The sequence below is a fragment of the Diprion similis genome, chromosome 1 (genome assembly GCF_021155765.1).
Source record: "Diprion similis isolate iyDipSimi1 chromosome 1, iyDipSimi1.1, whole genome shotgun sequence".
In the NCBI taxonomy this organism is placed as follows: domain Eukaryota; kingdom Metazoa; phylum Arthropoda; class Insecta; order Hymenoptera; family Diprionidae; genus Diprion; species Diprion similis.
The window spans coordinates 7,053,520-7,075,889 of record NC_060105.1 but is presented as its reverse complement, the minus strand read 5'-3'; the positions used below and the strand labels follow the sequence as shown (position 1 = coordinate 7,075,889).

The 22,370-nt window shown below is 40.8% G+C and overlaps 3 protein-coding genes across 3 annotated transcripts in view; 2 read left to right on the top strand and 1 right to left on the bottom strand.

Annotated features, from left to right (window-relative positions):
* LOC124406709 overlaps nucleotides 1-1,792 on the bottom strand; it is a 38,019-nt gene extending 36,227 nt beyond the window's left edge. The window contains exon 1 of the mRNA XM_046882244.1: nucleotides 1,661-1,792. The gene's annotated coding sequence lies outside the window, so the exon portion shown is untranslated. The remainder of the gene's footprint in view (nucleotides 1-1,660) is intronic.
* Nucleotides 1,793-10,798: 9,006 nt separating this feature from the next.
* On the top strand, nucleotides 10,799-11,985 carry LOC124413924. Its single transcript, XM_046894768.1, has 3 exons — nucleotides 10,799-11,012; nucleotides 11,249-11,418; nucleotides 11,693-11,985. The coding sequence occupies exons 1-3, from the start codon at nucleotides 10,946-10,948 to the stop codon at nucleotides 11,960-11,962; spliced, it is 507 nt and encodes a 168-aa protein (XP_046750724.1). The 5' UTR covers nucleotides 10,799-10,945; the 3' UTR covers nucleotides 11,963-11,985.
* A 3,207-nt stretch (nucleotides 11,986-15,192) lies between these two features.
* On the top strand, nucleotides 15,193-21,778 carry LOC124407726 (A disintegrin and metalloproteinase with thrombospondin motifs 3-like). The gene is made up of 14 exons (XM_046884163.1): nucleotides 15,193-16,368; nucleotides 16,459-16,583; nucleotides 17,132-17,224; nucleotides 17,317-17,552; nucleotides 17,635-17,787; nucleotides 17,882-17,995; nucleotides 18,073-18,205; nucleotides 18,285-18,454; nucleotides 18,705-19,008; nucleotides 19,707-19,839; nucleotides 19,933-20,198; nucleotides 20,268-20,533; nucleotides 21,028-21,280; nucleotides 21,524-21,778. Exons 1-14 carry the CDS (start codon nucleotides 15,402-15,404, stop codon nucleotides 21,776-21,778), a joined length of 3,468 nt encoding a protein of 1,155 aa, XP_046740119.1. The 5' UTR covers nucleotides 15,193-15,401.
* Nucleotides 21,779-22,370: the final 592 nt, after the last annotated feature.

The following is a 22,370-nucleotide window of genomic DNA, read 5'->3' as shown; positions in this document are numbered from 1 at the left end:
AAAAACAAAAAAAAAAAAATATTCCCGCATTTCATGATGTCTGATTATTAACGTTCGAGTCTTTCAACAAAATTCTTTTAGTTGGTTGTCATTTATTTGAAAAAACATCGGGAAACGTGATAAAAATTCACGCGTATAAAATTTGAGATACGTTCATGTTTTCGGTTCATTTTTAATCTGAAATTGATCCGCGCCTGTTATATCCTCGAAAAATCGTAACACCGGATAATCTCTATATTAAGAGGCTTACCGGCAAAACTGATTGCTCGTTATTTCAAATGAAAACTGTAAAAGCTTCAATCAAATTTTCACGAGTTCTAACAGTGAACTCGAAACACGCAGGGAGGAAAAAAACTAAAAATCGGGTAGACACGAGCGTCGGAACACAACGAATAAAAAAAAAAAATAAATAATAAAAAACATAATCAAACAAACGGAAAACAGATTTAAAGAAAAAAAAAACTGTCCACAGACTCAGCGTTGCCGTTTTGAATCCCGCTTTCACGATTCGCTTTAATAACCGACGCACGGTTACGTATGTCGAAGAGGTGGTGGAAAAAAAACACACAACAAAAAAACAAACAAAAAAAAAAAAGAAACAAAAAAGGAACAAAAAAAAAAAAAGAAAGAAAATACTCCGACAGAATGTCGGACATCAGTAGTGAAGCCTGGCTTCTGTCAGCCTTCTGCGCGGCGATGTGAGCGAGCCGGTCTGATTACATCCGCACACCTTCCACTGCGTGATTATATTATATTACGCCGACGATATTTGAAGGGGACAAATACCGCAGCGAATTTCCTAGCGACGCAACGAGGGTGAAACTCTCTTGCGGATAGACACGATGTTTCTCTCCGACCGTGTAAAGAGCACATATCGTCATCTTCCCACACCTCGCGTAAAACTGTTGCATGCATCGAGCCGATATAACCGTAAAACTGAGGTATTATGGGTATAAAACCGCGGTTTCAAACTCGCGAACCTGCACAGCGATATCTACTTGTTGCGAATGTTTGAGTTGAAGTTATTGAAAATTTCACCTCGTCTTTGACAACGCAAAGTTTGATTTGTTTACAACGTCAATTTCGTTGTGTGGACAGCGATATGATTTGTTTCTCGAATTGATCTACCGTCTTTCGAAATCAAAATCGATTAAATACGAAACGTGGTGGCAGCTTGAACTTAGAAAATTAACCCTAAGGGTGTGTTGCTATCTGGTCAAAGATGCAAATTATAGAGTATCTGAGCTTGGAAAATTTCTAACCAACCATTGCGTTATGATAAACAAATCGAAAGACCTGATCCTCGCCTTCTGGTTTCTCAGAAAATAGTTTCAACGTAATTTACGACTTACAGTTTTAAGCTCTCCGCGCTTGACGCGTAGGTTAAACCTAGAAATTTGCCGCAAATTCATTCGGGAAAGTAAGTATAGCTCCATGAACAAGGCGAGAGAGATAGAGAGAGAGAGAGAGAGAGAGAGAAAAATAGAGGGAAGGAGAGGATGAGAGAGAGGAAATTTTGAACGGATCTTTTCAACGAGTCAATAAAACCTGAACTCTGCTTCTGCTATCTTCGTCGTATATACGCGATATAACTTAGATTCTACGTTATTGAGAAGAAGCTTCTTTTTTTTTTTTTTTAAACTTGCACAGTAAGACTTACCGATCAGATGCAGTTGCAGGAGCAGTTCTTCCTTCCTCGCGCAGGTTACATTTCTCTTCAAGCTCCAGCAAAGATTTACACACACACAATTAGTTTAGTTGTCGTTTTATCAGAATAAATTAACGAAATTAGCTGCCTTGTTGTTTCCCAACTGATTTCAACAACTTTTCGACCGTTTCTTTTATTATGTTTAACAGAAAAGTCAATCCTTAACACTCGATAATATACGAATGTATATATTTTACTCGTAGATTATACCGCGTCTGAAAATTATTCGGTGAAATTTATACACCTGTCTTCACTGTGCAATTCACAACTTCATTTTTTGCCTTACATTAAACGAGGTGGATGAAAAAAAAAATCGACTCATTTAACGCGGGTGGCGAGAGACAAATCGATGTCTAGAAATTCTAGCCAAACTTATACATCCGCCGCTGGGTACTCGCGCCGAGATCGGTTCGAGTAACACTGGAAACATTGAACGATATTTCGTACCCTTCTGAGGCCCCCCCCTCCCCCTCTACTCCTTCCCGCCTGACCAGAATTCAAATCGCTCATGGTTAGCGTAAACTCGATTTGTAAGACTAATCTCGACGCTCAGCTTTCCGCAGGGCCAGAAAAAGAGTAGAATTAGGAAATACGAATCAGCCAAAATCTAGGAGCAAGGCGAATAGCCACTTTTTTTTTTTTTTTTACCAATTATGCAATCGATTCTGAAATTTATTTGGACGAAAAGTCTGAAATTTTTAGGGTATCGAATTTCAGTGATTTAGCCGAATCGCAAAAATTGGTTATTTTTATTATTTCAATATCACGCGAATATTTCCGAGTGCATAATTCGATTGACGTATGTACGAATGAGAATGTTAATTTTTGCATATTCGGTCGGGCATCTGTGTCGTAAAATTTTTATCCTTCTCGTCCATACGGTAACTCGAATCGCGGATCTCTGTAGCAGCTGTCTTCAATTGATTGATGCATCGGCCACTGTACATATTCGGTAATACCGAATCCGTTTTTTGTCGCGTACCTACACGAGCTAGTTGCGTAGAACGAAAATTATTGCACGGATGGAAAACTCCCAAAGGGCCGAAGAACCCTTCTAAACAATACGAAATTATAGCCGCGGGTTGTTTCCCTCGGGGGTTAGAGTGTTTGTTTCGAGAAAATGAAACAAATAATTACACTGTTCACCACAGCAGAAAAACTCTCGTGTATCAGAGAGAGAGAGAGAGAGCAGCAGAGTAGGAGAGTGAAAGAGAGTTAGATTGTGAAAAATGATTCAACCTGTAAAATGAAAGTATTTTTTTCTTCTTCTTCTTCTTCTTCTCTTATTCAAGGTAAAAGAATTTAATCAAATCTGACGCGAGCAATGCGTCATTGTAATAATCACACCTCGACCCATCGCAACACGAGTATACCAAGGGATGAAAAGGGATTAAAGGACGTCAATTTTCCCATCCCGATGTAATTAGCTTTCGAAACAGCAAACAACACCGAGTCGTATAGCTACGAGTATAGTTGATGAAACAACATTCACCACAGAATCTACTAACAACTATATCGAGTATCGATCAGTGAGAAAAAAAAAAAAAAAAAACAACAACAACAACAAGAAACATGCGTGCGTATGTTATTATTACCTACATAGGTCAGTGACGTTGGAAACTCGTCTTTCCCCTGTTCTTACAATAAATACAACGTGTGTTCTCTTTTTTCACCTTGTTACTGAATATATTATATTATACACAGCACGATAAACTATTTGTAAAACAGAATGAAAAATAAACAAATAAAATAAATAAATAAAATAACAATATCTCACAAACTCGATTTTTCAGTTTTCCGAAAAAGTAAGCAACTTTTTCACCCCTTTAGTAACTTTGACGGATGAATTTCGCCGCGAATGAATTCCTTCCAGATTCCTCTCCCCCCTCGTGCTCTCGCTCTCTCTCTTTCACTCTCTCTTTCTCTCTCTATCATTCACCTCAATTCTCGTTCTGTAATAATATTTTTCCAAATAATTGACAGCACGATATCCGATTGGAATAAACACGCTGGGAAGCCGGCACGTGAACAGCGACGGTGGTCGAGACGGTACTGCGAGCTTGTCGGCGTCCCGGCGCCCCCTCCGCCCCTTCCCCCGTCATTGACCCACCCCCGCACGCAACCGCTACGCACCGCGTACTTCTGTCTCTTCGTCTGTCCGTCGTTACGTTTACCGGGGGTGCCGGGCTCGGTGGTGGATGTGGTGGGGGGTGGGATCCCTCAGGAGTCACCGGATTTTCTCTCTCCCCCGACGGTTCACGTGTTGCTTCCCTGGAATTTTGCTGTACGAACGTACACAGGTATATTATATATTTTTCGAAATTCGTTCGGAGGGAAAAAAATTCAACTGTCAAAGTACAGAAAAGCAAGCTATATTCGGATATCTACTTCAGAGATGACAATTTCATTTTCTATCGATTATTATAAAAATCTAAAAGCTTATGTGTGTATTCATTTTAATCTTTGGCTTACTTGACATGTTTTTTATTATTATACAGAATTTTAATAACTGAACTGTAATATTTGTGGCATTTTCTGCAACGAAAACAAGTTTGTATAAAAAATTATATCGTACGCAATTAATATTGCTTGTTAGAAATGTATTAAGTATATTGTGTTGAATTTGTTATTTCTGGAGAGTATTTTTTATACGAGAGGAATATATATATATATATATATATATATATATATATATATATATATACATATATCGAAGTGGATGTCTGATATTTTAATGATCTGTTCGATGGTTTCATTATTATTAAGGTGAAATTTGATATAACTACTTACTTGAAGTGCTTAGAGTTGTTCGAATGAAAACTTCGTCATCTACATCGTTACAACAAAAATATTGGAGTACTGAAAATCTCACGTTTATTTAGCATAAGTAAGTAAGAACGTCTGACTCTAAATTCTCGATTCAAGACTGCCACCGTCTTTCTTTTTTATTATTTTGCCCCATTCTAGTGGTTTATATGCGAATATTTTCGAGCAGGTAGCTAAAATATGCGAGCTTACGTGTATCGTTGAGTTTACATATGCATGACGCATAAAATGGCAAAGTAGAAGAGATAAAAACGGAGAAAAGAATAGGTATATATATATATATATATCTTATCAAATTACCGATTATTATCCGTTGATACAGTCTGATGTGCGTCTGACTCGAGCTTGTAAAATGAACTGTGTGTGACTGACATCGATCATGGATTGAAAGGAAAAGTCTGCGTGTCACGTTGGCAATGGGTTGATAAACTTCGTCGTTGATGTAGAAAAAAAAAGAACGACAGAAGGAAAGAAGGAAAGAAAAAAAAACTCCACGCGAAATTTACTCGCCTGAAAGGCATCTCCTCTTGCCTGTGGATATAATACTAATTAATCACTAATTTCATCCTGTCGACAGAGAAAAAAAAAATTATAAATAAATAAAATAATAATAATAATAATAATAATAATAATAACGAATGTAGATTAAAAACGGAATCGACGGGACGAGAAGGCAGAGAGAAAAAGTCGCAGGTTATATGTATAAGCATACAGAGCGTCACGGATCTGGTGATTTAATAAAAATTACCTCTTCAAAAGAGGCTGAGAATCCTTCCCTCTGCGGGTAACCCGATTGTTCGGAATTCTATGTACCGGCCAATTTCGAAAATCAAATTACCCGCTGCACAGTTCGCGACTTAGAAAAGGCAGTATGGATCGGCATTTTCTGTACCTTGGCAAGTCAGAGAGCATACTTAAAGTGATAAAACGTGTAGCAGAATCTACTTGGCTCTTATTAATGATACCTACGAACAGTACGTACATTATAGTATATAATAATTTGGTTAAAATTATAGCAGCAGAATTATTTATCCTTAATTTTTTTGAGACCACCGGGTGATTGTAATTGAATACAAAATAAAATAAAAACAAAAAAACAAAAAAACGGTGCTGAAAAGAACGTTTTGAATGATGTCTGAAAAAATATACAGATAAAGGAATAAACTGCCAACAGCCAAGTTCGATTATGCCAAATCATAGCCGAGTCTGTTTGACTAGGGGGTGGAAAAGCTAATTCCGACTCGCTGTGTAACGTGTAAGTCGACAGGATCGATTTTTGGCCTCGGCTATTCACCCCTGAACAACTTGTCGTGCAGGTGCAGGCCGCCGCAGCGAAGATATAGAAACTAAGCCATCGTCGTGGCTACCAGTTTTTTTTTTTTTTTTTTTTTTTTTTTTTTTGTTTTTTTCGTATGGAGCCGCATTTATGACTTGAAATAATGTGCCCGTCCCCGATCGATTGTAAAAGCCCAGTTCAATTCGTGCATATTTTTGAATAAATTTCATCCCTCGAAGGTTGTTCGATCGAATGGTAATTTTCACTCGAGAGAATGATGAACCTGAATATACTTTTTTTATTTTCACCCTGAAAGTAAATACCGCACTGAGAGAAAATTCTATTTATTTATGACTATTATAAAATGAAATTGATGTTTTTAGTTGTTATTGAAAATTCTAGTATGTCTTACTATTTTTTTTTTAATACGGTCATTCGGATTATAGTTTTTTTGTAACCGTAATTTGTAGGGATTTATGCACGCCGATGTAATTGGTATGTATCAGGAATAGTCGTGAATAAGTAAAAAATTTCATGCGTTACGCAACTGCTCAAAGATTTTTCAACTTGGTTCGAACTCAGCTTTTTACACGCGGATCACTCGCTTCTGATTATTTTCGCACCACAATCGGTTTAATTGCAATAAGCGCAAACTTTGCGGCCTTGGAAAGTTGGGGTTTGGTTTCAAAAAAAGATGAAAACTGTAGAAATGACATCCTTTTTTGCGACACAAAGCTTTAATTTTTTCACGGCACTCTTTTATACTTGTCAAAATTCGCGAGCAGAGCGAGATATTGATTGTTGAGGTTCGAGGGAAGCTTATATTTAAAACGTTTCTCATTTTCTTCCAACCACTCAGCGCGTGCGGAGAGAAGAGAGGAATATGGATACAGATATAGCTCTGGAGATGCAAACAGATACGGACTGAAACAAGGGAGAGGAAAATGTCCTCGGAGAGAAGATGAAGGAGCGATAACAGCGTCACAACTTGAGTGCCAACTTCGCTGCGCGTCGTTGCTTCGCTCTTACTAAGTTAATAATTTTCAACATCGCGCGTGTACTAAGAGTTAAGGAGACGCGAGGCCGGCTTTTGCCTCCTTAAACCGCTATTTTCTTGCAAAAATGTACAGACTATGAGACACATTATACATACCGTACTTTGCCGAAGTGTTAATGCCAAAACGTCGGTTTCCAATATCTTCCGAAATAGCAAGTAGATCCGAGAACGTCATCTCAAATCGTTTTATCGCTCTCTCACTCTAATTGACACCATTCTTACCTGTGCAAAAATTACTGCCAATTTTATAACTCTTTAATTCACTTTTTCTTACCATAAACAAATAATTAGGTCGGAATTTTTTTCGCAGTACTTAAAGATCGGCTTTTGGAATGGATTAAAAAATGAGTTAAATCAACCCACGAAAAGCTGGTTGCCACCAAAAACTGCCCACCATGGAAATATTCCATTCGTGAAATTATAAAGATGATGACATAGACGCGATCAGTTATAAATTGCGAGGTGAATGCGAAAGAGTCACGTATTCGCCAGAGGCGCCGTAATTAAAGCACGGTTATCAGTGATCATTATTCCAAGGGCTTACCATTTGTGAAATTTTATGATACTGCACTAACAATGTATGTATATTATATAATGTTCTGCACACTGAAATAATTCCTTGTGAAAAGTATTGTTAATAAAAAAATCCCAATGTTAATTGCAGATGACCTGGGTGTATTTAAAAAATGATAATAAATCAAGTTAAGGTAAGTGTACCAGTTATTGACACGCTTAGAGCCAATTGTTGAACCTTTTATTTTCCAAAATTATAAATTTACGGTAAAAATCGTGAATTTCTCAATTACTGAAACGATTCGCTATAGAAGATCTAGATTAGACACTCCAAATTCATTTTTTGATAATTTTAGAACTAAGGATCAAACAAATACAACCAAAAAAGGTCAACAATTGCAACACTCACCTTAAGTGTTAAAATATAATCCACCTAACCTAATTCCATTTCTCATGTAATTGTAATAAGTCCATTCAGCCACAAGATTAGCACTGTAGTCATCGATGGTTATTCGATCAACCTGCTGGCACGATTTCAGACTGTACGACACAGAACTGCATTGCAGACTTTCTCGGGACTTCCTGTTCAGTTTGAGGGTGCGTAGGCGGTCTGGATGCGTCGTTTTCACCATGCAGAGTAGACTCCTCTCCTGTTCACAGTACATATATTCTAATTAGAAGTTGCGGTGTCCCTCAGAGAACAGCACAGTCATGTTGTGCGTACTATATCAGCTGGGTGCAGAGCGAGAAATTGGTTCTTCATTAGGGGTTCTAAATTGCCAGCTGGGTCCGTTAGAGGAGCAAAATTTTGCAATTTCATTACGTTTGTAATAATCCCAGGGGTACCGGTGAAGTTGAAAAGTCTGCGGGTGCAGCAGCCGCTGGAATCGTATTGAAAGCGTAACTTTTATTCATAAAATTCACATGTCAGGGGTCAGTGAAAATAAATATTATAACACCGAGTTATAAAAAAAAAAAAAAAAAGAAAAACGAAAAGGGTAAAGAGTAATCCTCGGACAAAGAAGTTAATTTTCCGTGGCTCGAGCTATACTCGACGATTTTCTGCAGTGTGTTTCATATATCAACGGTGCAAAAAATTCCTCGACAAGCCCTGGTTCTCGTTATTACCATCGAATCGTGTAAATGTTATTTTTGCGTTAAGACTGACACGTTTTTTAGGCTTTCGGAAAACAGCGAAAAACTTATCCTCGAAGTAATTATAGAATTTTTCGAGAAAAAACTCCGTTCTCAACCAATCAACCATATCAAAATGTCCGTTATCGTTCCGCCGCATTGAGGGTCATCCATCATGATGGCCATATAGCCTGACCACATGGCCACGGTCAAGCCCCACTATTCACGGTTCATTATCAGCCTGACAAATTGAAATCGGCAGTGTTGGTTCCGACCACAGCACAGCGCGAATTAGTTCATCCCGTAATGGTTGCTCCGCATTGTGACGAGCATTGTTACATACTGTGTTATATTGACGGAACGAGAATTTCATGAGCCCTTTAACACGTGTTCGCAGTAGAGAACAGAGTAGGTAACATTACAAGTATTGGGACATAATTTGACGTGTTAAATATACTCAATGAACGTATTTCAAAGATTTTATGGTCCACGACGACGAGACGCTATATACAACGAGTGTATCAAATTTCATCGTCCATTCAATATACGTTCGAGTTTTGGGAATCATACGCAAAGCTCTGAATGAACGATTTATCGTGAATCCTGTGTCACAATTTACAAATGAAATAAATTGGCCGTCATGAATTATTGCTCGAACTTTTATGTGTTTCAATTATTAAATAAACCTGTTTAGGATACGAAATGATAACCATTAGTAATAATATTTCATTTGACCGAGATAATGATTACAAATGTTATGCTCACTTGCAATCAACGAGGTGCACTGAAAAAGGGTGAAAACTGATTATCTGGTTTGCCAATCTTGCGTGTATACAAAAATTTTAGAAACTCGAACATCTTTAAAGGTAAAATATTGATTTGGTGATGAGATTCTCGCTCGGATACTCAGCGAAATTTTCGTTTTGCCGGGGAAATAAATATGTATAGTTAATCGGGGGTGTGTGTGCAGGGTTGTCAGAGACAATTACCATGAACTTGGGGATTCGAGGCCTACGTAGGAAGAATTTGAAAACGCTATCAGATTCTCCATTTATTTCCCGGCCATTTATATATATTTTATGTATGTATATGTATACATAAACCTCTCCTTCCAAATGGGTGAGTTTTTATTGCAGTCACTTCCCCCTTTTTTCCTCTTTCTCCTCCGGCATTTCTGATTTACGTTCGATTAGCCAAGGTTTCATAGAATAAAACCCGACGACGGAAAATGGGAAATAAATTCACGGAACAGTGTTAAAAATAGAAATCAGCAATCTTCAAAATGATTGGTGAACTCTGTTCTTACGTTACCCTTTTTATTTGGAATTATTTAAGAAAGTTCTTACAAGAACGACTATTTTTTTGTTGCTTTTCCGAGGGTTCATATTTACAAAATTGATTGGTTGAACTTTTTTTATTTAATTAACTCCAAGCTCTGACTCAAAGGAAAAGCTCTTTTAGAGGAATAACCACTTTCTCTTTAATTAATCATGCCTTGACGATCTTCCGAATGGTAACTTACAGTTTACAGGGTCAAAGGGTTCAGACGTCTAATAAGTCCGAAACATGTTGCTTTCATTTCTAGAAAATAACGGTTAGGTAAAAGTGGATGATATTGATAAAAGTAAATAGAGTTAACAAGTTATTTTCTCATCTTCGAAACATCGGAGAGAATCATTTTTGCCAGGACGGTAAATAATTACCTTTGTTGACGTAAAGAATGGGGGGTGAGGCAGGAGATTGGATTTTTGGATTTCACATCCCGGCTGAATCGTATTTCAATTTGAAAGAAGAAGAAAGATACTCGCAACCGATAAATATTCACCGTCGCGAAATCTTTTCAAATTGCGTGAAAAAAAAAGTTTCTTGTCCGAAATCGAACGAGGGCTTACAGTTTTGACCACCGCTGAATCGTTGTCAGTCTGGCACGTCAGTGTTGCAAGTTTTTACGTCATTAGGAGGAAGCGATGCGAGAAATTGTGCAAAAACATGCGTCAGTGACCTCATGTATAGATATATATAAGGATCAATAATTCAACGCATGGAAATTTTCCAGCTCCCGAGTGTCTGGTCCTTGTTCAAAAGGAGACATCTTGTACAGGTAGATTCGTCCTTGTACCGAGATCTGGGCATTTATACTGCAGGAATTGCGAAGAAGCTCAATTTCTTGTCATCGATTTTAGACGGGGGTGGTGGAATAAAGTTTATATCAGAGTGACGGAGGGAGAGGGAAAACGCGAGGGAGATATTAGAACCGAGAAAATTATTCCTCGCGCAAGAGCGACGCATGCGTTTCGCGTCCCAATATGGCGGACCACAGCCTCCGGATGGAATTACTCTGTCGCAGTGTTTGATTTGGGAAGATGATAACGCGCCGAAGGAAATCTGAGTTTGACGGATACTAGCCTTCACGAAGGACTGGCGTCGAATCATGAACCGTGAAAACTGCGTCGTCATGTTCATCTCCATCTTCGCTATGCTTTTTGCCATATCGAACGGTGAGTCGGTCCATTATTGTCACGTGAACAAACAATCGGTAATATAAACGCTTTCTGACCAGATCTATTCGTGTTCATTTATAATCAAAAATTTTATGAGATGTGCCGCTTTGTTTATGAATTAATTGGGATTTTTATTGGATATTTATAATTTCTTCAAATTGTTTCTTCAAATTTTAAACATAGAGCAGCCAGAAAATGTCAAATATTCTTTTATTCATTTACTTATCTTGCAGGCCAACTGATGTCCAAGGAATTGCATCGGACTCACGCAGCTTCCGAGAGACCGAACGACCTCTGGTGCTACCAATGCGACACGATGGATGACGGTGAGAAGTGCGTCGATCTCGTTGGCAACCACAGTTCTCTGATGCAGAAATGCAAAGATGATAAGCGCATTTGCACGGTGAGTGTGGCGGTGGTGGTTTTGAAGAAGAGCCTTCTGCCTTCTTCTTCAAAGATAAATTACAAAGTTATCCAAAGTTCGAGTGGGTCTCAAGCTAGATTGGCTTAAATTTTAGTGGGGTTACTCTTTCGCGAAGTTATATGACTATCGGCACGACTTTCCTCTGGTGGAAAAAATTTTAAACAATAATTTAACAGTATAAATATGCGTAATGAAACTTTGAAGCGATGTATGTCAAGTACCGTATAGTTAAAAATTGATTTATTACCTGCAGGTGAAAAGGGTTTCGTACACAACGAGCACCGAGAATTCAACTTCAATACCAATGATGTGGTCCTTGGAGAGGAACTGTACAAACAAATGTGAGGCTGGCTGCATCGTGATCGGAGAGCGAACAAAATTGTACGCCTGCACAGCTTGCTGCGAGAAATCACTGTGCAACACCGGAAAAGGAAGAGCATCGGATCTGTCGACAAACAGAATAGGACTTTTCCCTGCTCTGGTAGTCCAAGGACTACTGACCGCCATTATGTATCCATCGTGACAGTTAAAATAAACTAAATTTCCACCATCATGGTTGTCTCAAAATGGTTTCACCAGTTTTTGAATTACAATTAGGTGTTGCCAGGGGAACCTTTTGTCAAACTATCAGGGAAGGCATGTGACCTAGAGAAAGTGTCGTAAGGTTATTTAACCACGTTGGTAAAATTTCACAATTGGTACCTTCTCGTCACATTTTCTTATCGATTGGAATAGCGAGTTCACTTGCAGTAGGTCGTTTAGGAGTTTTTCGAAACGGCAGACTATCACCTTGTGTTTAAAGCTTGCACAACACAGCAAACACGAGAATAACCTGAGGCCTGTATCACCAGCAGTGATGCTTCAAACAATGATTTTGTCACTGTCGAGTGTGCATAATAATTGGCCCTAATGATGGGTTGTAAAGTGGAATACTCGATGAGGTGGTAAGAATATGACGCAACTGGTAAGCTTCTGGTGGGAAAGTCACCAGTAGGGCTTAGGTTTCTATGCAGTGCATTTACTGTTACCGAACGGTATTCGGTTGATCAGGGATGATTTTGAAAATCTTGTCCTACCTCTGTTTCTTCGGTGCAATTTTCACCGCTGGCTATGGAGACCATAGAGAACGTTTCAAAAAAATGACGACCTGCGCGTCTGTCATAATTGAGAAAATCTGCCCCAATTGCATCAGTGTCAGTCTCGTAATTCCAGCGTCGCGATCCTGGCAGGCGGATCTCCTGGTTACCCACTTTTCTAACCAGTCACAGACTCAGCTGTACGTGATGACCAAGTACACCATGGACCGTCCCAGATACGAGAACCAAGCATTTGACAGAGTCGGTATATACCTGGCGAACACAGAGGTAGACCTTAAAATAACGTTCCAGCATTTTCGGGTCGCCGAGTCAGAGATGCAATACGTCGTTTTGGTGCATTTGAACCTGACTCGTTTTGATCTCGCGAACTACATCAGGGCTAAGATTCCCGGAGACTGGCGAGTCGACAAAGCGTTGGGAATTATATTTATAGGCTTGTTTAAAGGCGAGTTGCAAGTGTTTGGAACCCCTGTCAAAGTCCCTCGAATTTGGAGTGCCAGAAATTTCGAGAAACTGAACATTTGCAACCACGGAGTACCAAGCACCAATTCTAAAGTCACCGGGCCTGACAAGGCTATCGTGAAAGTGACCGTTATAATGACCCATCGTCCACCATACGTTGAGAGAAAAACCGATAATCCGGGCGGCATTGTAGAAGAGTTGATGGGCACGTGGGAGAAACAGTTCAACTTCACATCGAAATACTTTTGGAACGTTACGTCAGATCGGTTACTCGATTTTCTTGACCAGGACGGTTTCTGTATAGTTTTTGATTTTCGAGCCGCACCAAAAATAGCAACTCCAAAGTCATTCTCTTCTCTGACAATGGAACAAGGAGTTTTCGTGATTGCGGACAACTGTAAAGGAAAGAATGTCTTGTTTCGACCCTTGGGAATAAACACGTTGTGGCACGCAGCGTTATTGATGGCTTACATCGCTATCATGTTGTTCCTTTGTCGACATCTTCCTAGGATCAAACTTATACTGTATTTCTTCGGTATGTTTTTCGGAATCAGTGTCGGTTGGTCGCCGAAGAAAATGTTACATCGTTTTCTGCTAGTGTTGTGGTGCTTCTCTACTTACGTACTCATTCAGGGGTACCTCGCTGTGTTGATAACTGACTTTTCGATCCCGGTTTCCTGCAAGAACGTCCGTACCCTGCTGGATCTGATGGAGTCTGAAATTGATGTCTACTGCTTTCCGGAGGCAAGGAATTTCTTTTGCAGCTTCAACAGTACAATTGACAACTATTTCTGCGAGAAATGTATGGTGCGTGACAAAAACTGGCTTTTGCAGATCAATCCCACAGAATTACTTGCTAATACATCCTGGCGACCATTTGCTTTCACTTTGGACAAGGAAACATTCAACAATAGGTTCGATTTTAAACCGTTCACCAAAATTAAAGAACCAATCGGAACGTCGCCCGGTATGATTTACACAAATGCAAACGAAGATGTTTTTAAGAAAATGGTGAACGTGTCCCGGAGGGTTTTTCAATCTGGTAATTACCTGTACCCACTTGTCCATTATCGGAATCATGAAATTGGTTCTGTCGAATCTGACCGTAACACATTCGATATGTCAGACTTCAAAGACGTCGCTGTCATACTTTACGTCGGATGGGCATGTAGTATTGTCACATTTGTTATTGAAATTCTGGTCAAACGGTACGGTAAAAATTAAATTTCATCACCCTTGATTCGAGTTCACAGTGAATGTAACAAATTAGATTATTGAACAGTGTAGAAACAAGTGAGTCAAGATTATAGCACAAGCCTCTTATTCCGACGGATTTAACTTTGTTATATTGTGATCTCTGATAACTGGTGTTTCACGGTAGCCACTACAAATTTAGTTAATAGTGGTTGTAAAAAATTGCAACCTAGAATTAGGGGTTGTAAAATGCAAAGACGTACTGTTGACAGTCGAAAAGAGCAAAGATACACCCAAGGATTTTCCATAGTGTTTTCACAAAATATTCGATAGGACTGACTACACAGACCCATTTATTATTTTATGCATCAGATGGTCATCCCACCTTTTTTGTAATCGAGGTTCCGATCGAAAGATATTGCAACAATTGAACTTTGGTGTGATGTTGCCTTGAAATTGTAATCGATGTAACAAATTATAGCTCTGACACGTGTTTTAGAAATAGCTTGAGTTCAGATTGTAGTATGAATGTGTTGATGTTTTCGCAGTTCACAATTCACCACTACCCTGTAACTGGTTCTCAAAATAAAGTTCACCTTAAGCGAATTACTTTCAGTGTTAAAATTTCGTCAATGATCTTGAACCTGTTCCTTCACTGTCCTTAAATCCTCTTGCAAGCTTTGGCTACAAAGTGTTGCAGTCTCTGGCAGGAAATGTTGAACGACTTGAATAAAGCGATGAACAGTATCCAGCATATTATGCCTTGAGGATAAGTGTGCTAATACAATCCTCTCTGATCGGCGTATCAATCTTTCTTCTCACTGCCGTTCGTCGCCGTGAACACTGTTTGCTCTGTCGTAGACTTGTCCTCTCATAAAGCGTCCATTATTAGAAACTCCCGCGTGCTCGTGGGTATGTGTGTTTGATGTAGTACATGCTCGGCTCCGTCCGTCCGTAAGTAAACGCTACCATCAAAGTATTTTAAGTATACTTGTAGACCTCCATGTGGTAGCCAGTTGCAGCGTGAACGCTAACGGAGGAAGTGCAGGTTTGTGTAATTAAGAGTAAATTGAAAATGCGACTTGACTTCAACAGCGTATAACGTGTCGGTTGAAGCATACCAAGGCAGTTTAATCAGTCACAAATCGCGACAGCAAAGTCGATCGAATAATTCGTAACTGTAACTGTAATTCCTTTTAAACTTCACAAATGGGGCACGTAAATTATATTCGCATTATTTTCATCTGCTGGTCGTTTGACAGTTTAAAATCGCAAAACCTCGACGATTTTTTAACAACCTTCGACCACATCCAGTCGTATAAAATCGTTTATCCAATAATTGAACCGCCCGAGGGATCGCGGGTAAAAAGGTCGAGTGTGAACGGAAAGTCGTTGAGAATTTCCCTCGACGATTGGACTCTGGAGACGTCGTTAAACGAGCACCTGATCATCTCCCCCGGTTTTGTGGCACAGAGAATCTTTCCCCGCGGGAAGTTTCAAGGGCCACAAAACGTCGTCGACGAGGATCCGTTATCCTGCCAGGTCCGTCGTGGGTTTGTCATCGACCAGCCGGAGTCCCTGGCTGCGATAACCGTCTGCAATGGACCCTGGATTTACGGGATTGTCAACGTGACTGGCGGCTCGTTTTTCCTCCAACCGCTGTCAGACGGACGTCATCTTGTTTACGAGACGAGGAAGACTTTGAATATGGATTCGGCGAAGACGCCTCCATTCGATTCCAGCGAAGTTATCGAGGCGCCAGACAATGGCCTCCAGCACCTGCTCCACGACGACTATCTTCGACCAAAAAATTTCAATACATCCAGTGCAAATGACATTTTCCTCTCCGCCTCGAGGCTCTTAGACGCCGTGTGGTCCAGACCCGAATCCAGCCACGGGAGGGACGAAAAATTTTACATAAATTCAAACGGGGTGCTCGCTCAGCCGAGCAACTCCTCATCCTCTTCTCCCTCCGGCAGCAACGAACGAGTCAAACGAAATTTGATGGTCTGCAATACCCGGGAGTTCCATAATCTGACCGGGGACGTTATCGACCTTGAACCGAGGCTGCGGGCCGCTCAAGAACGGGATAAAAACTTCCAACTCCCGGTCGAGGAGGACTCGGAAGATGTTGGATACTTCTACGACCGATCCTGGGAGCGGAATAAATTGCCTAGTGAGTACCTACGTAGCACCGCAAAGTTATCACTGTGTTCAATTTCCTCAAGACTTCCTATTCACAAGCATCCGTTTCTATCTCTCTTAGAAAAAAGACCGATCACTAGAGAACCGCGTTGGCGTTGGTTAGAGATTGGCATTGCTGCGGATTATTCAGTGGTCGAATTCCATGGATCAAGGGTTCAACAGTACATTTTAGCCCTCTTTAATATCGTACGTATTGATCCTACGCCATTCAGTGAATGAGATATATCTAAATTGAAATTTCTTACAGAGGCTATAATGTACAGGAAGACAATTCACTTTATAATCACTGAATGTTTTTGCGGTGATGTGCAAAATGGCGAAGCAAAGCTTGTTGGATATTCTATATAATAATCTGAATACAGTCGTTAAGTAATAAGCAAAGTTAAGCTAATTAAAATTTTCGGTCTTGTCATACTGAGTCGGCACGAGTTTCGTTGATAATTAACGCGCCCTAAGTCGTCCTTAAAATTGTCTGACAAGGGTGTGAAAGCTGCGGTGGGGATTCGGAAAAACTAATTAAACACCCAATTGCAAAAAACTCCGGCTGAGGGTCACAAAAGATTTCGCGCTTACTAGTCCGAGCACTTACAATTCAATTTAGGAGTGACGAATAACCGCTTCGCATGTAGAAGCTTATGCCCAGACATCGAATGGCTGTTGATAAAACAAAATCCTTCTTAATGGAAGCTCGTACGCTAATATTCGTTCCAGTATCTCGCTCTTTATGTGTTCAGGTGAGCGCGATTTATAGGGATCCATCGTTGGAATCGAACATGAAGCTGGTGATAGTTCGCATGGTTTTGTACACTGATAAGAAAGACGGTATAGTGAGTATATTTTGGCGTGGTTAAATGTTTTTTCTTACTTGAATTACTTTTCCCATAGTCAGCTCATATATCTCGTCCCGTCCGCGTCACAGGTTCGTCGAGGAAACGCTAGAAGGTCCTTGGAGAACGTGAATCGTTGGAATAGAAAATTTTTATTATCGTCAAAGGAGAGTCACGACGTCGCGGTTTGGCTGACACGTCTCGATCTCGGTGGTCCTTCCGGCTACGCTCCTGTTTCCGGTGTCTGCGATCCTTCGAGATCCTGCGCGTTGAATCGCGACGAAGGTCTGACTAGCGCGTTCATAATTGCTCACGAGCTGGCACACGTGTAAGTAATTTACTTTGGAAAAATGATAATAGTAACAAGCCGAATTTTGCACTTTAATAATTTTTTAATTCATTTCACACAGCCTGGGTTTAACTCACGACGGAGACGAGGGTGTGGGAAATTCTTGCGGAGATGAGGCCTCGATGGGAAGCGTCATGGCACCCATGGTTGCGGCTACCTTCCACAGATTTCACTGGTCAACTTGTTCGAAGAAGGAATTTCATCACAGAGTCAAGTGAGAAGCCACAATCGGAGATTTATGTTTCCGAAACTTTTTATGGTGTAGTTGATGTGAAATACAAGGTGGTCATGTTTGAAAAACGTTATAGGAAATGGGAGTGCCTGCTCAACGAGCCCAACGACCACAATGCTACTCTCCTTAAAGCCACCATTCAGACGACATTCACAATGGACGAGCAATGCAGAATGGAGTTTGGAGAGGGGTAAAAAACCACCTGCAGCAACAACCAGCGATCAATCACTATCAAACACTTTACCTTTTCCCTAATTTTTTTTCCAGCTACAGTCTCTGCAGGTCCTTCGATTTGCCCGAACCGTGTTCTCATCTATGGTGCGGTTACGGTAACACCTCTCAAATTTGCAAGACGAAAAAGGGTCCACCTCTCGAAGGAACCGAGTGCGGTGAAGACAAGGTGAGGCTTCGTTAGTCGGTTAAGAAAACTGAAATCGTAGAACGGTACCTTTTCCAAAATCTCATTCTTCTTCCTTTAGTGGTGCATCAACGGCTACTGCGAACTTGTTGATAGACGACGTTTCGGCCTCGGTCCAGTTATCCACAACGTCAGAGACGGCGGCTGGAGCAGCTGGAGTCCCTGGGGAAAGTGTTCGAGGTCCTGCGGTGTGGGCGTTCAGTTTCGTTCGAGGAAATGTAGCGAGCCAACGTGGGTCCAGTTCAAGGGGGTGTTTAGGCCTCGTGTTTTTTCTTCTTTTTCGTTTTTCAATTAGACGGAAAAAATTCTGTAGCCTCGACACAGCTGTACAGCTCGATCGACCGACTTGACTGACTGGGCCTTTGAACTGTGTATCCTGTTTTCCGTCACAGCCAAATCCTGTTTTGAATAACAACGAGTTTTTTCACCCTGCACCTGTAATTCTGTCAGTCTCAGACGCGAAGCTTTTTTTAATCCACAGTCCTGCCTACGGCGGTGCGAACTGCGAGGGGGACAGCGAGGAGTTCAAAGTCTGTCAAATTATTCAGTGTCCAGAACGAATTGACCTCCGAGCCCAACAGTGTGCTCGACTTGCTATACTTATGGGATTTCCGGCGCTGTCGCAGATGTACAATTCAACTTGGCTACCCTACGAGCCTGAAGAGGATCACCTCAAGTGCCAATTAGTATGTCGAAGTCGGCAGACCGGGGAGATATTTCTCAGCGGTGAAAATCTTGTCGACGGAACGCCCTGCTCCTACGGAAGCTCAGATATTTGCGTCCAGGTAAACGTAATCGAAGTACGCGTAAAGTTACATTCGAAAACGAAGTGAAAATACGTGAACGAAGAAGAAACCGCGGGGAATTGTTATAGTCCAATTACAGTTGGAAAGTTCGTAAAAACAATGAACGAATTTTAACGAGATGTTGATATTTCATGCGCTCAAACGAGTGTCGGCATCGTAATTGCCCAAGTTTTTAGTCAAAGACGTAGAGTACTAACTAGTAAAGTTGACTCGTTAAATCGGCCCGAGGTGAATGATTTTCGTTCATGAAACTTGACACTGATACTCGAACCCCGCAAGTGGAGCTTTCATCTCTCAACTCACAAGGAAGGTATCCCAGGTCGATCTTTCCGATTTGATTTCTTTTGTAATATGTATCAGACTTGAAACCGAGCGATACGTACTTTTTTTAACTGCCATTAAACAGTTTAAGGGGGTGAAACCACTCTCCAAAGTAAGGTATGTCAAGGGGTGATTTGGAAGTTTTTTTTTTTGTAATTTAAAGAGAAAACTTTTCCAGTTCGATTGGCCAAGAAGTATTATGATCTTGTGGGTGAAACTGCCAAATGACTTTGGAGGGTGGTTTCACCCCCTTAAAGTGTTCCTTCCTCAACACTTGATCACACCGATCAACCTGGGATTCCTTCCTTGTCATTGGCTGAATAATTTTAAAAAACTTGTCTGTATTATTCGTCCAGGGAAATTGCAGTAAAATGGGATGCGACAACGTGATAAACTCGACTACACTGATCGATAACTGTGGCGAATGCGGGGGTCGGAACGAAAGCTGCATCAACGTGACCAGCGGCTATCAGCGCAAGTTGCGAAGAGGTTTAAAGCCCATCTCCAATAATCCGTTAATAACTGCCATAGGCATACATGCACCTGGGCACGATTAAACCCACACCTCAATTATCTCTCCAGGGATGACTCGGCTGGCGGTAATTCCTCGGTCAGCATACAACGTCAGGGTCCAGCTGACTCTCCCTCATCTTGCTGTCGAGCAGCTCAGAGACGCCGTGATAACGATACGCGACAGACGTCGACGGCGCAACGACGTCGGGATCTTTGACACCTCGGGACGGGCCGACATCCTCGTCGTCGAGGGCGCAGCTTTCCGCCCCCAAAAGCTCGGTGACACTTACACAATATGGTCACGAGGCCCGGTTTTCGCTGAGATCGTTATATCCGTAGGTCTTGTCCTCCGAATTTCACCCTTTATTTCATTCCAGAAATTCACCTCAAGGGTATGCTTTCAGCTCGGAGTTCCCGACGACATCCTTCGCCTTGGTCTCTCGCTCTTCGTCTCTTCTCGGTACTCCATTAATCGTCACGAGCAGAACGCCACCGCAAGATACTCCTGGCTTCCTGGGGGGTGGGGTCCATGCTCGGTCAGCTGCGGGGGTGGCAATCGCCACAAGACAATCGCCTGCAGGGATGATATCACGGGGAAAATTGTCCCCAGGAGAAAGTGCTCCTTGACGGTCAAACCTTCGCTCGAAAGTGAAAGGTGCAACCTGCTCAGGTGATATGCTTTTCATCAATCGGTATAATTGGAGTGAACACCGTTCACGAATCGTCTTTCGACGTGCTTTCAATATTATTTGTGAAGCAAAGATGACTGTCAGTCAATTACTCGATGTTCTCGTTTGTTCCAATGTTCATGGATTGGTTTATCCACGCTCAGTTTTTCTTCTACATTCGCTGATTTCAAATTTCAATTAAGTTCTAAAGAGTACCAAGAAACATCGAAATTCCTGAACGAGATCGAAATAAGGAAAAAAACACATGATTTTGATACTGTTAGAAAGTCGGGAGAGAGCTTAAAATATAGATTAAATCTTATCTCAGCACATTTCATTCCCGAGTTGTAGTTTAGAGCAAAGACACGTCGCAAGAAAGAGTATCAACGTTTCCTGACTGCGTTGAAAATCGAGTAAATTGCGCCTAGTTCGAGTTCTTTCGCGTTCTGCCTCATTCAACGATATGAATGCTGGAAAATCCTTTTCCAAATTTCAGCTGCGAGTTGAAATGGATTTCCGGCGAATGGGAAGAGTGTACAGCGACGTGCGGTTTGACCGGCATCCAACACAGGCAACTATACTGCGTCCATGTGTCCGTGGACGTGACTGAGGTCTCGAACGACACGGCAACAATTATTTACAGAGACATGTTACCTCCGGATCGATGTGGACCACCACCCCAGGCTGAGAGGGAATGCAACAGAGTTCCGTGTCAGGGTCGCTGGCTTTTCAGCGCCGATTGGTCACCTGTAAGTCGTGAAATTAGATCGAATCTCGTCAACCACGGAATTCAAGGCATTTGGAAAATACTTGTGAACTACCATGAAACAGAACATTTTGTGATCTTATGATTAAAAAATTCAAATTTTCAAATTATTGGAGTGATATTAATTTATTCACTTAACTGCGGGTACTCAATGAATTTTTTTTTTGATTCTGTTCCTCTTCATTTTGTGTTCCTCGATCTTCTTCACGCTCGTTTCACTTTCCAGTGTTCTCAAAGCTGTGGCCGTGGCATACAGACTCGTTTAGCTCGATGTGGACCAGATGAGCCGACGGATTCTTTATACGATTGTGGGATGGTAGCACCGTACGAATTTCGACCGTGCAAAACGCTCGACAAGCAGAGTCCGATTTGTTTAGAGTCTTGCAAAAGCGACAGTAGTGAGCACTGCTCGCTTTCGGTGCTTCGTCGTTATTGCGAGGTTCCAGGCTTCAAAAGGAGATGCTGCTTAAGCTGTCAGTAGACGTGATTGAAAGTTACGGTAACAATTATTATTCGATTCAACAATACGATGTAAAACTTTATACATTTTACAAATATATTTTCAATCGAGGTTTCGATATTATTTAACTTTGTTCCTTTCACAATCAGCGTGAGCGATAGATTTTTCTTTTTTTTTTTTTATAACTTAGTTATTAGTTTTATTATTAAATGAATACCAACCATTTGATTCACTGTAAAATTAATACCCGATACCAGCTGTATAGACTAGGATTTTATTTGTGGGTCAAGTGTACAGCGCATATTATTTTCAGATGTCGTTATAGCGGTAATTAATAATAATACAATTGATAATATTATTGAATAAAACAACATTGTGTAAATTATTATTAAACATGCCAAGAGCCAAGTAGCTAAGATGGTGAATTTGTAAACAATACAAGAGGAAGTATCATTGCATATATAAGCATGTTAAAACTCAAATTTGATTATTTGCTGAAACGGAGATAATTTCTTTCCTGCCTTCTCATGATTAACGATCAAAGCGATCACGTTAATAAATTGATTTGTTCCACTCCTTTCGTTAAAAAACTTAACCTCTCGTGACGACGTGA